The following is an 18,047-nucleotide window of genomic DNA, read 5'->3' on the forward strand; positions in this document are numbered from 1 at the left end:
TATCACCTCTTCCAAAGACCTGCACAGGTGCCCACACCAGTTTTGTTTTGATGCTGAGTCCTGCAGGGCCAACATGTGCAACTGAACATAAACCCATTCTGACCAAGACACATGGTATCCCTATGGTACTATTCACGGTTCCCAGCTGTCGAAGCACAGCACATCTTCTAGCACCGGCCACGCACAGAGCTATCTAGGTCAACCAGTGCTTAACCATCTCAGGCTTTGTCCTCAGCAAAGCGGCCGCACGACAGACAGCTAAATCTGTCTTTTGATGCAGCTCTGTAACAGCACTCATGAGGAGCTGTGCCGGAGCCAACTAACATCAGCGACGGGATAACCCACACAGGGATAACTGAGTGCTGACAGTATACATCACTCAATTGTAATTACATTCTGCTCAAGATCACTTGATTACACTTTCAAATCTACTGTTCAGTTCAAAGAAAAAAATTTTTTTTTTTTTCACTTGGCTGTTACCTTCTTTAAGGAGGGTGTACCCCTTGTTTCTAATCAAACAGATGCAAATGGCCCAGTCGATGGTAGAAAGCCAAACAAAAAATACAGTCTTTCATCAAGCTACATTCTTCTCAGCGCCTGGCCCGGGTCCATTTTCTTCTCTTGGAAGAAGCGTTATACACTGGCTGAGCATGCGGGCTACATCGGGGTCTCCTCTTAACCCTCCCCTCCTATGTTACAGCCTGCTGTGCCCATGGAGCCCAGTGAATTTGCAGCTTGATCCTTTCCTGGCCGAAGAAGGGTTTGTATATCTTAGCACCTATTCCTTCCCATTGCTAGAGAATTGAAGGAAACCGTCTTATACAATATGCACCACTGTGTGAGTAAAGTAGAAGGTGAGGTTGGTCACGGGAACAGGCTCCCCAGGGCAGTGGTCTCTGCACCAAGCCTGTCAGAGTTCAAGGAGCATCTGGACGACGCTCTTAGTCATATGGTTCAGTTTTAAGTAGTTCTGCGAGGAGCAGGGAGTTGGACTCGATGATCCTTATGGGTCCCTTCCAACTTGAGATGTTCTACGAAGCGACGGTAAGTACAGTGGTATATGATAAGTATATCACAAGTCATATTGCCTTTCTGGCACAGTATGCACAAATCACCTATTTTTTTCCAATCAATAAATGACTTAAGACATTTAAAACAGATGCAAAACATTTGTATTTTTCAGATTAATGTGAAATCTTACTCCTTGCTTTTAATAACATGGGAAGGAGAGGAAGCAGAACAACAGAGACACTTAAGCATAACCAATATATTTTATTTCTGTCAAGTTAGTGTTTCATTTTTAAAAAGTCACACAAAACAACTTCAGAGAACTGTACCTCTTACAGTATCCCATTAGTTATCACAGCTACCAAAAGTATAAAAAACATTTTAAACTTGTTTTAACCTGAAGCTCTTGTAATTAATAGGTTTTGTAAAGTTCAGCCTCTGCTGTAACTGAACACCACAGTCACAAGCATCAAAAAGTTACAGGTACTTTCCACATTAAGTTAGTAACGTCAGATAAACTATCAGGCAACTGTACCGCACTGCAAAAATATCTCAATACATTTTGGTTAGAAAGATCATATCTGAAATTTAGGACAGTGCTTGTACATAAAAGCCTATAAAAAAAAATCTGTCAGCAAAATTAGTAAACAGTTGAATTATATCAATAGTTGTATTAAATAATATTTAGTAGACTAATATAGCATACCATATGAAAATAACTCTTTAGAAAGGTTATAGTGGATATATTCACTGAATACTTTTGCACTACAGCATTCATATTATGAATTTAACTTGTTTATGGCAGGAACATTTTCTTTGGTACAACGCACTTCAGATGAAAGCAAGTTGGCCACAGGTATGTAAGGCAAATGGGTATCAAGGCTCGCAAGAGAAAGTTCGGGATGGCAGTGACAATAATCGCCACACCGTACGTGTACAGACCATACTTCAAAATTCTTCTTTTGCAGCATGCAGCAACAAGAGATCTTTTCCAAATTCTTCAGTAAGAAACTGCAACTCCTATACCTCCAAAAGCACACTGTGAATCATTACTTCCTCAAGAGAAATGATCAACATTGTTTCTTCTGTCATCAGTATTATGTAAAGCTGGAACTGAAAAACAGAAGTGAGCATATAAACTGTAACATACTCTGAAGAAATACAGCTAAAACAGACAAAACAAATCTAAAAATTTTCTGAAGTTGAGAGTTACTTGTAACAGTGCAGACAATGACTTCCGTTACCAAGAATTCCACTTTCAAACGTAAATCCAGAAAAAGGAGTCTAGGAAAAGGAACTCGGTAACATTACTTGAAATGCCATAAATTTTGGCAAAAACACAAGCAGGCTGCTAGCATACACCCCAAAAATATCAAAGCTGTCTTGATGATATTTGTGGAACTATGCGCCCCCATCTAGGTTCTAAAGTTTTTCATAATCTAGCAGTTACGAATAATTTCTGTACCAAAATAAAATCTGCTTTTAATTGCAGTAAGATATTGCAGTAAAGTTGTAACCTACCAGGAAAGGAAATTATTAAGTAAACTGACTTCTCATTTTGGAGGGGAAAAAATTTAATGTTTTAAGATGAACATTTAATTTAATGTTTATACACTAAGAAGTTGAGCATGTTATTCTGGAGACTACTCTTGAATACATTTCTGAAAATTCAAAATTTATTCGAGCTTTTCTTTCAGGAGTGGAAAAAGAAATGGGTGGGAGGGAAGAAAGTGAAATGTTTATCAGGTCATATTCTGCACTTCGTGTAATTCTACAGGCAATTTTACTAATCTCTCCTCTCAAAAATCTGTACTAGGAAGATACAGTTAGTATTATCAGGCAGCAGCAGTCAGACTGCTTTATAAAATTAACATATCCTATGTTAAAAATCTCAGTGCTGCAATCAAATACTATTTATGGAATTCCCTGGATGAATTTCTCTCCCTCTCTAACTTCTCCCTCTCCCTCGGTTTGTGAACATTCACAATTTCTTCATCTCTCACATCAAAGTACAGGAGTTCAAGTTGAAAACTTTGGTTCCTTCCATGAGGAAAAAAAAAAAAAAAAAAAGCATGCTCATAGACCATACAATTACTCTAAAAGTAAATCCAAGCATGAAGGTATTTTATACACTTCTGTCTTCTTATCACAGAACAGAATAGGAGCATGGTTGCATCTTTTCTAAAAGATTACTGAAAGTTGCATTATAAAAGTGATATGTGAAGAATCTTTTTGTTGTTGCTGCCTCTGATGACTAGCATCAGCACTTACTTTTTGCGGTCCTTGTCTCTCTTCAAACTAACAACAGGAGTAGAGACAGATGCTTGTGACTGGAGTAATTCAGCATTAGCTTTCTTCTCAATGAACAAAGCTATTTCATCTTCTAGAACTTTTTTCTTTTTCTCTAATTCCAGTTTCACTTCTTGATGCATTAACATACGATGTTCAAATTTAGTCTGCACCTTTTCAAAGAAAGCACCAAAAAAATAGTATTTCCTACTACTAACACAAGGTGGTGATATCACAATACAAACCAATTAAACAGTAAAACCCACCTCAACTTGTGGTAAAAAGCATAAGAAACTGTAGTTCTTTCCCAAAACTCATAAAACTAAAAATCATCAATCCAGAAAAATAATTATTCATATCTGACTGTCCTCATAGAAGCCAAGCTACTACACACAAAGTACAGGTGGAAGTCATGAAGGCACTAAGTGAATATTGGAGTTCTTACTAGATTTTACTGTATCTTTATTATATAAAAAAAACAAGGAGGCCTTTAGAGAGGAAACAATTACCAACAGAAAGATTAAATAAGGATCTGCCAAGTAGAATCTATGTCCCTAGAACCAGGTGGGCAAGGAATCATACATACTTAGTTACACAATGTATGTATTTTCATATATATATATATTCTTTTCATATGTATCTCAATTACATTTACATATTAATATGCACACTCACAGTGAGTCTGGTCAGGGGAGTTACTGGTGGGCTGCCAGAAGTTAACTGCTTTCCTGCAGTAATTGTTCTTTGATTGTTCTTTTGACATATTAACGGATTTTACTCTCCAGATGCATTTTGACCAGTTTAAACCTACTGTGAAGTTATGCACGATAACCTAAGGGTACTTCGCTCCAACCTTCCTCACCTCCCATCTCCCCACACACAAACTCTCCTAGAATCCTGCTTCTGTGTCCATCTGCATTGGTGTAACTCAATCTGAGTGCAGCTATACTGGTAGAGAAATCGGAGATTTATTCCCATCTTTTGCAAAGAACAAACTAAGAAATAACTAAGATTATAAATGTAACAGTATGCCTGTTCTACACAGTAAAGCTGTCAGATCTTATAAATGTTTGTATGTATGTACATTATTCATTTATTTGTTTCATTGCAACAGTTAACAGATGCATTGCAAAACTGGGTATCCCAATAAAAACATTCAGGGTAGAAACAGTAAGGTCCTAAGTGATTGTTTGTCTTGGGAGTGGTAATGCTGCACAAGTTTCCTCTAAATGAAGGATGTGAAAGCAAGCTTGAGTACAACAGAAATTCCTGGTTTTCTTTAATTTCCATATACACATACACACTTCTCAGAGAGCAAGCAGCAAGAGTATGACAGATGTTCTTTACGAGTGACTGCATAATCACCTTCCCACATCAGGAACTGGGATAACGAATATCCATAATTCAATTGCAATATGCAGAGCTCATAAATGGCCTGGTATAAATCACAGAAGGAAAACATCAAAGGGTACCACAGATACTGTGTAAAACCTAGCTGAACCCACTCTGGACACGGCCAAGTATTTCTGCAATTGGATAGCCTCACACTGAGAAGGACTTAACCTGATTTTTTTTCTCCACTGGTAGCACGGGGAACTTAATAGACTTAGAAAACAAAGTATTAAGACGTCTTATTTAAAACATGCATCTGAACATCTGCAAAAACTCCTACATCTTTGCTGAGAGACTGGGATACAAACATGAACATTAATGAATATACACAGGTTTCCAATTTCAATTAAACCAATGTTTGAGTATAAATACACATGACCATGATAGAGTCTGGTAGAAAGTAGATTAGAAGATACTGTTTTGCCAGTCCAGCTTGACAGAACTAAATCTTCAACAATATATTCAAGAAATGTTCCACATCTCCAAATACTCTTAAGGCAGCTGGGAATAAATGGCATCTAAAAAATAAAATAAAACAAACCCCAAAAAACCAAACCCCTCCATTTTCAAACCTTTCAAAACGAGGGTTGAGCTTATATTTAATAACTGAACCTGGAGGTCAAACAAACATACATGCCCCACTCTCTTGGACTGAAAAACAACCCATGGGATTTTTTTTTTCTGAAATCTTGTGTTTTACAGAGCAACCTATGCATGAAAAGCACCTACTGTCCATACTGATGTGTCTCAGCATACTGCTAGAGAAGACAAAGAAACACGCAACCGTTACATTCATCACTCTCTGACTTTACCATAACACCACCTACTCTGTTGACTTGTCCCAGCTACCCACCAAAGCCTTTAGACCATAAGCTACTTCCTTCCAAAAAAAAAAAAAAAAAGACTGCCATTTATAGAATCATAGAATCATTTAAGTTGGAAAAGACCCTTGAGAACATTGAGTCCAACCATTAACCTAACACTACCAAGTTCACTACTAAACCATGTTGCTAAGCGTCACATCTCCATGTCTTTTAAGTACCTCCAGGGACAGTGACTCCAGCACTTCTCTAAGCAGCATGATCCAATGCTTGACCACTCTTTCAGTAAATAAAGGTTTCCTATTATCCAATCTAAACCTCCCCTGACACAACTTGAGGCCATTTCCTCTCATCCTATTACAAGTTACTTGGGAGAAGAGACCAACACCCACCTTACTACAACTTCCTTTCAGGTAGTTGCAGAGACCAATGACGTCTCCCCTCAGCCTCCTCTTCTCCAGACTAAACAACCCCAGTTCCCTCAGCCGCTCCTCATAAGACTTTTTCTCTTGTTTGCTTGTGTCTAATCAATATGCTAATCCAATCAATCTATGTCATCAATCTGCTTTTGATTTTAAGCATTATTGCCCCCAAAATATTGGGAAGTTATAAATATCAACTACTTGTGATTTTGATAAGAATTTAACTGTTCCAAATCTCAGCAAATAAACTCAAGGCAGATAGGCATGCTTACCTGTTGCTCTGCTTCCTTCAGTATTGCTTCTTTCTCCTTCACTCTCTGCACAAACTGTTGTTTCATCTCCTTCTCTTTTCTTTGCAGCTCAAGGTAGAACTCATGCCTCTTTGCTTCATAGGCTTCCTGTAGACTGAAGTCCAAAAATGTAAGCAAGTCTCCAGCACGCTGCTTTATTCAATGTGGAAAACCAACAATCTGGAACATTATTTGTACAATTAATATTCATATGAAATATTAACTTCTATAGCTCCCCACATAAAAATTCTTAAACAAATCTAAACAGAAGTAAGCACCTCACCTTTCTAAATTTTTATTTAAGTAAACAACCCTGAATAAAATTACTTACGCTAACAGCTCCTGGGCAATTTATACTTCAAAGTAAATACAGCACTTTAGGAATCTATGTTCTAAAATAACCGAGTTATAACTTTCTGTCTCCAACTTGCATAACCTTTTTCTTTAAGCTACTTATTAATAAGACACTGAAATTGCCAGAAAAATCCACCAAAATTTCTGCATTGTGAAGCCTCAGTCTTAAAATAGGACATTACAAAAATAATGCATCAACAGGATTAAGACAACTAACAAACTGATTATTCCTATATGAAAAAGAAAGGAAAACAATAGGACCTTCAAAATATATATCATTCTATGTAATGTCAAAATTTAAATATGGCAGAATTACATTAATATAGAATAAATACAATTTCCTAAGTAGTTCAGCACCCAAAAGAAAGGGTTACTTTCCAAGATGCATCGACCAAAACCTCAAGACTGCTTGTTCTTTCTGAATCCTCTTCCCAGAAGCGAATATACTGCGTACATACCACACTCATATTACAAATTATATAGGAGGTGTAAATTAGTTCTGAACATTGAGCAACATTGAGCAACATAACAAAACAGCAAGTAATAAAAATATTTATTTACTTTCAAATCTATGCTATCTCCCTTCTTTTTTTTTTTTAAAAAAAGTTACTCTATTAGACATTTCAGTACACAAGACATTTTTTTCCTCCAAACAACAGGTATGTGAATTTAAGAAACTACTTTTGTATCAAAGCATACCGTAGCAAATGAAAAATGCTGGTAATTTATTCAAATTCTACTAAAGGTTTGACATTTTCAGGGTCTGTACTATCACTGCTATCACCACAACGCTGGCAAGTTCTGGTTTTCAGGGAAAAAGGAATGGAGCTTATATACACATGAATCTCATGATGTATCTCATACACCAAAGAGCACACTACCTTTGAAAAGCAAACCTGCTTAACGACACAAGTTCTTCTAATAAAACATTTACCACAAACTTTTCTAAGTCACAAGATTCCAGAGAAGCAGAATTGGTGGATCAGAGCTGTGGCAATGGTTATTACAAAAACAAAAGGATCTGTCCAGTGTCTTGTAGGACATAGGGCTTATGAATGGATCAAAACATGGCTAACATTCTGCCTCTTTCTTCTTTTATGCCATTCATCTCTCCTAACACTTCCTGAGTGCTGACCAGTCAGCCCTTCTCAGCTATCAAGAGTTACTGTCCTTTGCCAGGTATTTCATGCCTTCCACTCTGATGTAAAATAAATATGTATGTATATTAAATATTTACATTTGCTTTATATTTTTAATACATATACACACTTTTGTACCAGATTCAAAGTCTCATTTTTTACTGTTTCTATTAAAACAGTTTATAAACAGAAAGACTTACAAAAAAGGACACCTAAAAAGTTAATTATTCAGAGCAACAATAAGCTTAAAATCTCTCTTCCATATCTAAATTTACGATGACTGGGCAGTTTCCCAATCCTGATGTTTCTTATTTGTATTCAAAATATAATCTAAAGAGAGAGAAGAATTGTCTTGAAATTGCACACGCAGACTTAATGTTTGTAAGATCTCAAGGCAGGAACATTTTTCCTATTTCATCTTATTTGAGCAATACATTGCAACAAAACAAATTCAGAACAACAAACTTTTTGGGTTTGGCCTTTTTTTTTTTTTTTTTACCAGCTGTGAAGTAACTTAGGTCATCCTGAAATTGTATTTAGCACATGAAATGAGGGCATAGTCTTCACACAGGTATATTAATTCACACAATCTTTAAGTTTAGACAGCATATGTAATCACAATAAAGCCACAGCACAGGTTTTCCAGGTGCTAGCAATCTCACTACACACACTTTTGGGCCTTCTGTCAGTTCTGCTAGCTAGCATGCTGCCTTTGGGTGCAATAAAGCCACTACAGCAAGTGCTAGATTAAGCTAACATGATGCAATTGCAGCTTCATTTCATTACATGGACATCTTTAGACTCAACCTAAGCTAGTTTATCAGGCAAAAGCAATTTTGTCTCAAAATTAGTTAAAGATTAACTTTGAAGACACTGGATTTACTAAGTAATCAAATTACATGTATAGGGAAGAGGCAAAATAAAACTGTATTATTTAAATCCCCCCTCTCCCTGGACCGAATTGTTCTGGAAATCACAAAGACAAAATTAAAACAAACTTTCCTCTTCTGTGTTTGGCATATCAGCAACATAACGATCCAAAAAGTCTTTGGTTTTAGGAGGTTTGCGAAGGAGAGGGAAATATTTCACCAGATCTTGACCCAATCCTTTCAACATTACTGCAACCACTGCTCACCGTAAAACACTTTTCAGTTTACCTGAAGACTGGTTTCACTGCTTCTCCTATGAAAACCAAATTCACAGGTTCTCTCATTCTTCCGGGTTAGACCTCTAGAATTTTACACTCTGTACAAAACCACTCACAAAATTAAGATGTTAAAGATAATTAGTTAAATAATGTATTCTTATTGAGGTTTTGGAAGAAGGGAAGGGATTGTGAACAAAGTCTACACCTTACTAATCCATTACATGCCTGTAACAACTCTATCATCTACCTTTCTACAGGGGCACAGCTGTGACATACAAATTTTTTATCTGCATAAGACTTAGAACATGGAAGCCTAAATACAAGGATGCAAATCAAATGTTATGTTCATAAAGAAAGACTCTGATTGAAGTGAATTCAACTCTTAGTGGAACAAAATGTTTGTGTGCTTTGAACAACACTGATATTTACAAAATATTTTACAGTTTGTTCATTTAAATATTAAAAAGTTTTCAAATTTGAAAACTACACTTGCTACTTTTTGCGTAACATTCAACTATGAATTAAGATATGTCAGAAAAACTAAAAAATTTAAAAGTGAACTAATGGCAGGTATTTTTAGCACAGTCCCTTGACTCAGTGAACTACGTAAGTTGATACCAAGCAACACTAGATGTGGTAGATCTAAATAATTACCATTTTCCCAGTGGAGGCATGAAAAACAGGTATTTTGGATGCAACTCATTCTTACCAGGAGGAGATTGAAATATTTAGCTCAAATGCAAAGGTCGGCAGTTGGTCAGATGAACTCCGTTCCCAAGTAACTTTTTAAGGAAGAAGTCTAATAGCCTTTCAGATACTAGGTTTCCTTTCTCAGAAAAGACAACTATAGTCATATCAACCTTCCTCTACATGTAAACTGAATCCTTCCTGTTTTTCTGTCATCATCCTCAAAATAGACTGAAAGATAAACATGTTTTTGTTTAAGAACTGCAAGGTCTGAAAATCCCAGGGATATATATAATATCAGGGAGGAGTACAGCATGGAATACATGATTGCTCCCACATTGAGAAACTGAGATATTTATGTCACAATTACGTTTAACTGCAATTGTGATGAAGAACAAATTCTAATTCTGAGCACAGAAAAACAACTAAACAACAGAATTATTAACAACAGAGAATCCAAACATGCAAGCATACAGTCTGAATATCAATCTTTGGTTTTTTTCAATGGACCCTTGCCTATCAGTTTTCGTCTTTTAAAACAAGGATGTCCTCGTAAGCGATAACATCGCTTAGACTGGGAACTGGACTTAAAAACGTCCAACTTCCAAACAGTAGCAATCCTCTCCTCCCTTGCAAATATCTAAGCTTACTAGCTGTGCATGTATTTAGAAGTTTGTTTGGCTGGAAGCACTCTTCATGTCTAGATTTCTGTTCTCAACTAACTCTAATTTTTCCATTCAGGACATCTCAGCAATTATCTCTTGCTGAGATTGACCTGAAACTAGGAATTCGTGTTCCTAGTGAATGTAATGGGACCATCAAAGGGTAGGACTAAACCATCCACACAAAAAATGGTCTATCTTTACTTTTCAACAACAAAGAAATGCAAATCTCAATTTTAAGTATTAAAAAATTATAATAAAAGCACTTCCTGGATTTTACATCCAACAGATACTGCATAAAATGCATAAACCATCCTCTCAAATACTCCGCTATCCATTGACTTCATTATATAATTTTTGCTGTAACAGGTTTTCCAAGCCCATTCCTGATGGTCTGCTTTTCATGGCTAGGAAACCAAATTATACCTATATGACTAAGTTTAGCCTTAGATGGTACTCCATTTATTCCCCGAAGCACCATATGGTGGTGTGGGACAATGACTGGAGACAGGAAATTAGTTTCTTTAAGATTCATCCTAATGGAAGAACTTCCTGGATAAAACACAGTTGCTACTTCCAAGATGAAATGCAGTTGGCATGCTCGCTGCAGCAGTTCCCTAGGTACCACATCCTGCCTCCCTTCAACAGAACCGAGGGTGGAGCAGAGTGGAGATACCACGGTCAAACTCTGTTATACTCCCTGCAGGGACGGGAACATCAGGGTACCTGGTGGCTGATAAGACACATAGTAGCTGATAAACTGCATCACAGCTGTCAAACAAGAAGAATACCAGTTGCTGAGCCAGCAACTGTGGCGAAATCATGTCCTTTAGATGCACTCTGCTCATTATAATCTAATTATAATGGTAAAACAAACCTCCATCCCAAAGGCTACCTGCCTCCAAAGTGAGACCATCCCTCACGTGCCCTATAAGTTTTACTATAGCTTTAAGAAATGAGGCGAGAGAATTTTACACCAATTAGCAATAAAAGAATGTATGACTAGAGTCACTCAAACTCCACCTTGATGTAAGAGACAGTATAAAAGTAAATGGACCAGGGGAGAAAATCAGGGAAGACTTCATCGTATCTTACGGGATCAGTTGACAGGTTGAACCTGTCTTCTCCCTCATAGGGCCGCAAATAAACAAATTAAAAAGTTATTATGACACAAATTCACAAAAAAATATAGGATTAGGGAATGGGTATTTTTTAAAGTGTACACAAGACAGTCACTTCAGGCTACTACTATCTTTATTTTCCCTCCTCACACCTAGTAATAAAGATGTAAATATATTTTCCCGTTGCATGCTGAAACCATCTCTTTCCATGTCTCCCATGCTTGTCAATACATTTTTTTTACAGGTAAGAGTGAAAGCCTTTACAGATGTCTTCCCACAACCTATCTCACAAGGTAGCTGAAAATCCAAGAATTACCCGGTTTGCTTTGCAGTGGTGTACAATTTTGGATGAATAAACTACTGTTGTACTTTCAGAGCCAAAAGAGTGGTACAGGAACTTCACAGGCAGCTTTTTCACGTCATGCCAAAAGACAGGGCATGTCAGCTACTTAAGTGACAGTGTTCAAATGCTACAAATGCCAGCGCAGTAAAATCAGCCAACTATTCAAGTCTAGCTGAAATTTTCTAAATTTACATAAAATAACTCAGTTCAGATTATGAAATTTAGTATGTAGACAGCTACATCACAGGCACAAAATATGACTTTTCAACATGCATTTGATCATTATTTACAGACGTAGCATGCAATTTTAATCATCAGTCATACACTGCTATGCCATATTAACAATACTTTAAAATTATAGCTCTTAGAATCCATGCGTATATACTGTAAACACCTGTAAGGACAAAGAGGATGACAATTTAATAATACATTTTTGCCTAGGAGAACAGGATAGTCCCTATTCTGAAAGATATTTCAATTTACAAGTCAGCAAAATGGGAAGCACTGAACTTCCTCTATGGAAAGAGATGTTTTCTATCACACAGCTGAGGATGACACTTTCAATCGTTTCCTCATTAGCTTCATAAAACACTTCATGGGTAAGTCTGATAATTACACTACACACAGATCCTCTAAATTCTCTTCCCTTTTTATGGTATAATAAAATATCTCTCCCCAAAGACCAAATGCCTTCTCTTTCAGACCTCAGTGTCATTCACTGTGCCACATAACTGAGGGACTACCACAAATCCTAGATCCAGTCCCATTTTTCTCTTCCTGTCGCAGTAAATCTGGGAACAAGTTACTTTTTCTAGATTCTTATGGAATTCCTATTCTCATCCTTCCAAAACAATGACATTTTCAATAGATGAGATTTACCAAAGCTAATTATTAAGTGTATTGTCTTGCCAAAAAGCTCTCAATAAACTGACATACAGTGGGTTACACATAAAAACTACACACCAGAGGGAACTTTGCTTTTCTGTATTTCCATGAAGCAATCCATTTCTAAACCAACTCCTGAAGCATAAAATACTATGACATCCTGATACAAACCTGCCACTCTATACCTTACGTAAAATGCAAACTGTTTAGGGGTTTTACAAAGACAGTCCTTGTGTTTGCGGAAGAAAACAGTTCTGTGGATAATAATTTTTACACTTTAACTCTTATCTTGAGAAGGCTGTACATTGTGAAATTCAAAAAGCGAAATGTACTGCAGTCAATACTGCCATGAGCAAATCTCTAAAAAAAAAGCTTTCCCTGGACAAAGTTAACAAGATATCAGCTGTTAGTGTATGTTCTTAAACTTAAACCTAAAACCAATGAAAGTCTATGGTCAGTTTCAGCAGGTTTCAAACTTCATTCCCCTTTGGTTCGTTATTTATGAAAAGGATTTATTCCTTTCTTGTCAAGTCAAGAGAAATGTCAAGACACTGCTGTGATTCATCACAGTCAGCTCAAGATCATCTAAATGAACTAATCTTTAAATGTGCCTTGGCATTAAGACTTCAGAAAAAAATGCCCACATCCAGCACCTTCCTTGGCCACATCAATCTTATTTAATTATTATTGTTTGAACAACATATAAATTAGACCTAGTCAAAATGAAAGAAATGCTGCTCCATCAACAGTCTACAACTCAACAGGAACTGCAAAGGCCTTAGAACTTCTGTGAAACATACAGGTGAAAGTAAAGAATTTAAGCCACTAAAAACAACTGTTTGGAGGAAAGCCATTTAAAAGTCACTTATTTTTACCAGAACAGAATGGGTAAAGACAGTCTGATCACTAAGTAAAACAAGAAGTAAGCAAACCCGTTGGTTCAACACGCTAGAAACTGGTTTTAATGCAAAGTCGTATCTTGTTTTCATGTCTGGTTTAAGTCGGTGTTTCCCACCATGACTATGCAATAATAGCACTTTGCTAAATCATGAAGGCTTGAACAACTCCTGAAGCATCAGTTCTTCCCCATCAGGATGCTAAACACTTGCAAAATACAGTCACATGCATAAAACAACCAAAGGAAGTTGGAAGAGGGAGAGGGAGATGACAGAACTGGAAATAAAAGATTATACAAACTGGATATAGAAATTGTAAATATCTCCTGCAGAAAGCAGCTTTACTGCATGAAACAAGCTAGTGTCTCTAACCCTCTGCTTAACTTTCCTTTGAAATTCTCTATTAACTTCCCACAGTCTAGCAAGAGATTTCTTGACCTGAAAAGGCTGGACATTTGTTATTATGGCAGATAACGTGGGAAGCGAACAGCAAAACCAATGATTTAGTAAAAGTTTTTGCTTCAGTTCCTTCTGAACTTTGAGTCCGACCAAATCATTGTTCAGAATCAGATCCTATTAAGCAAGAAAACAAAACAGCATGCTAATATATCATGAAAATCATTTAAGTCATAAAGTGCATGTACCTGAAGAAAATTTACATTCTCCAGGACAAAAATTAAAATCCCCAGATTTCTAAAAGAGAAAGATTTCAGAAATACAACTAGTTTGTATGCCTTTAAAAGCAATGCTTATACAATCCTATATACATCTCCATGAAGATAACTGAATGAACAGCTGCATACTTACTCTGATTTTTTTTAAAAAAGCAATTCTTTCCCTCTTAGAAAACCTATTATATGTATGAACTCTGCTCTGTATTGGATTGACACAGTTAAATGTGAAGTGAATGGATGCTGAAAGCAAGTGCTGCATATGAAGTCCTTTACCTGACCGGTTTGTTCTCAGGACCAATGTCTCTGAAGCCCATCTCTTCCAGTCTGCAGCGTCTGTACAACTCATAATGTCGTGCATGAGTCTGCTCTCTTAAGTCTTCCATATTTGTGCAAAGCAGCATCTCGCGAAGCTTTACAAAGTCACAGTGGTTCTCGTTTTCCACTAATCAGTTAAAAAAGGAAGATTTTATTATTACGCACAAGTAGTAAAATTGTCTGAATACATTTTAAACAGCGTTGAGATTCATTTATTTTGTTTACTAATTATAGTTCCAGGAAAAGGCATCTCATTGTTCATTACACCTCTTATACTTCCTTATAATTTCTAACATACGCATTCAAGCACTAACTGTAAGTACTGGTGAGTACTGCATCCTGATTTCCTGTTCGTTGAGCAACATTTAATTTCTCTCCTTTTTTCCCTCTTTACTGACAATCACATAACTTTGAAATTTTGTAGCGCTACACACACCACCACCATACTAACCTACACAAATATTACATACACCATCTCATAGCTTGATTCCAGGGATGCATCAATGCTGATGAAACTACCAGTTAGTGCACACCTCAAGTATTAACTGCTAAACACCTTCATCTGTTCATCTAAAATACAATTAGTATGGCATCAGTGGATAATACCAGCCTTTTTCAGTATTGATGAATTTTGTACTTCAACAACAACGACAAAAATCTTGTAAAAATACCTTTGAGAATTCATTACCTTGCACAGTGCCCCAAGGGTACTGACGAGCTCTCACCATTTTGTTTCCAATTTTCACCTCTTCCGTACTTCCTACTACGGCAAATGGCAAATGCCCCTGTAAGAGTCACATCAGTACAGTCTTATCTCTCGGCATTCTGATGGTCCCATTACATCTCGGCCAAAAATAGAGGGTGGGTTACTGTCTGCATGCTGACCCACAACAACTGACCAAATTTAAAAAAAAAAAAAATAATAATAATTAATTGAAAAATAAATCACTAGCAGAGCATGACAGGGGTAAGTACCAGACCACCACCTTTCCCCACAGCAGAAGGCACATCCTCGCTCCCTGGTACAGGGGACAGAGGTTGGGACTGCAGACCCATACACACCGGCTCCTCCTCCCTACTTTCAAACCCCAGCACATGCAAACACATGTTCATGTGCATCTGCAAACATATGCACATGAACAGCAAATACAGACAAAGTGCTCAAAGCAAAGACATCTTGCTTCACAAGCTTAGCTGAAGCTGGCAAATACTGCTGGGAGGATCTGAAAGGACTATCGTAAAATAGTCACAATTATACCTGACTTTCTAACCCCCAGAAAAAATTTGTCCTAATTTCAAGTTAAAATCAAGCAAAATGTCCACCTATGTTAGTAATTATATATTGATTATCCAGCAATCAGAAAAAGTGTTTATGAGTGAGAATCTCTTTTCTCTTGCTCAGTCAAAATGAAAAAGCCTCCTAAAACAAGTGATATCAACAGCAGAGGGACAGGAGGATTTGCCAGTGGGGGGGCGGAGCTCTTTAAGGAGAGAAAAATAAACAAACATGTTCCATACAAACCCATAAGCCTCAAGATAACAGTGAAAGAACAGGCATGAATCTGCATTAGAGAGGGATGCTTTAGTGCTGAGATATCAATGTTTTTGTCATTTACTTACATTCATGATGGTATTAATTTTAGAAATGGTTTCATCGTCAGTTGGAAACTGGTATATCTGGACGTCATTACTAACTAATTCACTCATGATTTTGTTCTTGAACTTCTGTAGTTCGGTTTTAGAAATGCTGTCTGCTTTGCCTATTATTGGTATAATGTTCACCTATTAATGATACAAATTACATGAAAAGTGTAAGACTTCCATTTTGAGGTGACATCTTTTATAAATTAAATTGTTTGGAAATAAGCTCTTTAAAACTTCCCTCATCGTCCAAACTTTTCCATCAATTGGTATCAAAGCTTCACAAACCATGAAAAATACATTCACTGGCATTGTTCAACAAAACAACAGATTATCTAATATAGTCCCTTAAAACTAATTTATTCTGAGAAAAGCACAAGGAAAGAGGTCTCATACAGTGAAGTACTCAAAAGAACAGCAATGCCTACTTATTAGCTGAATGACATTAAGCATTTTTATCTCTGATAAAAAAAAATAGTTTCAGTTTCTAGCACTGGGGGACATGGTTTAGGTGTTAAATGAAAGTGGAGAGTTTAAATGCACAAAGACAAGGAAACTGGCTACCAAACCCTGCCTACCCCTGAGCCTTTTCCTTGGGTTCCTTTCAGCTACAACATCATCTTGTTCACCTGCCAACTGCAAAGAGTTCCTCAAGTATCTGCTGCGAGCAGAAGAATGACAAAGACTGAAGAATCTTGCTTACCAGTCTTTACACTGATTATTCAGAACTCACCATTCAGTTCCACCAAGGTGAAAACAGGTGGCCCTATTTCCTACAAGAGTTATGACAGTAACTTAGGAAGGTAGTAGATGCCAACTTTTTCTTAAAAATACTATCAACGCTCCGAAAATATGCATTTTTCAGAACTAGATACAAAAAATTAATGCCAACGTCCAAACATTTTGGAAGAACAATACCAATAATTCTTCCAGACTTCTGAAGATGAGAGTTTTACAGAGTTCCTTGATAACAGACGCAAAAAAAAGGAAGCAGAAAAAAAACAAAAAAAAAACCAAAAAAAAAAGAAAAAATCACACACACATTCTTTTTACTCTTATGAATATTCTGTCTGAATGGTAATGCCTAAGCATTGAATTTCAAGAACAGATTCAAAATTGATGGTTTTGAAATAAATCTTCTGTCTTAAGCAAAATATCCAAGTGAAAAAAAAAATATGCCAACTCCAAAGTATAAATTCTAAGATTACCTGATGATAGTCCTTAATTGTGTAGCATATGCAACCTAAGCATGAATGAAGTAAAATATCTAAAATCAAATAAAATGCTAGGATATATTTTTTTTAAATAAAACTGAGTTAATTTAGGACTGTATAAACAACCTATTACAGATCTGAGTAATTCACAGCTTCAATCAAATTAGCTGAGGGACATAAATTTAGGTTTTCTGTCATTTACCTTTAAAAATTAATGGAACACAGAATTAAATTAACCTTCACTCTGTCTTTTCCACATGAAAGTTTTGCAAGCACTCGTTAATTAGGAGAGAATTTCTTAGGTAATGAATAGCAGAGAAAGACTACTGAGGAGACTTACTAACAAAAGAAAAGCAAAATTGTCAGAAACTGGGATTACAGCTATCAACATTGATATTAAATCACAACCATTGTATTAAAATTTAAAAGCCATATTACTCTGGCTTTAGATAAGCAACCAAAAAAAGTTATCTTTGCTTAATTTGTTAAACAAAATTCATTTCTGCTTGCAGCATCTAAGGTTTAGTCAAAAACTAGCATCTCAGTACTTTCATCCAAGAACGACATTAATTGAAAGCACACATTTGTACTAACAAGAGACTTAAATTGTGTTGGTTTGGACCACATGCAGATGTGCCTCAAGTCCCACTGCTCCCTTCTAGGCCCAACTACTCACTCAGAAACCAACTGGCTCCCTTCCAGCCTCTTCCCCAGCTACAACTCTCAACAACTGCAAAACTGAATTTT

The 18,047-nt window shown here is 36.6% G+C and overlaps 1 protein-coding gene across 1 annotated transcript in view; it reads right to left on the reverse strand.

The window, feature by feature from the left end:
• Positions 1-1,252: 1,252 nt before the first annotated feature.
• The window catches only part of SEPTIN10 (septin 10), a 29,776-nt gene continuing 12,981 nt past the window's right edge, over positions 1,253-18,047 (reverse strand). Inside the window, 7 exon segments of the mRNA XM_086769944.1 lie at positions 1,253-2,150; positions 2,152-2,292; positions 3,280-3,470; positions 6,205-6,337; positions 14,404-14,572; positions 15,134-15,230; positions 16,066-16,227. Coding sequence (XP_086626070.1) covers positions 2,066-2,150; positions 2,152-2,292; positions 3,280-3,470; positions 6,205-6,337; positions 14,404-14,572; positions 15,134-15,230; positions 16,066-16,227 — 978 coding nt within the window. The 3' untranslated portion in view covers positions 1,253-2,065.

Source organism: Chlamydotis macqueenii, chromosome 1 (assembly GCF_036417535.1).
Source record: "Chlamydotis macqueenii isolate bChlMac1 chromosome 1, bChlMac1.mat, whole genome shotgun sequence".
NCBI lineage: Eukaryota > Metazoa > Chordata > Aves > Otidiformes > Otididae > Chlamydotis > Chlamydotis macqueenii.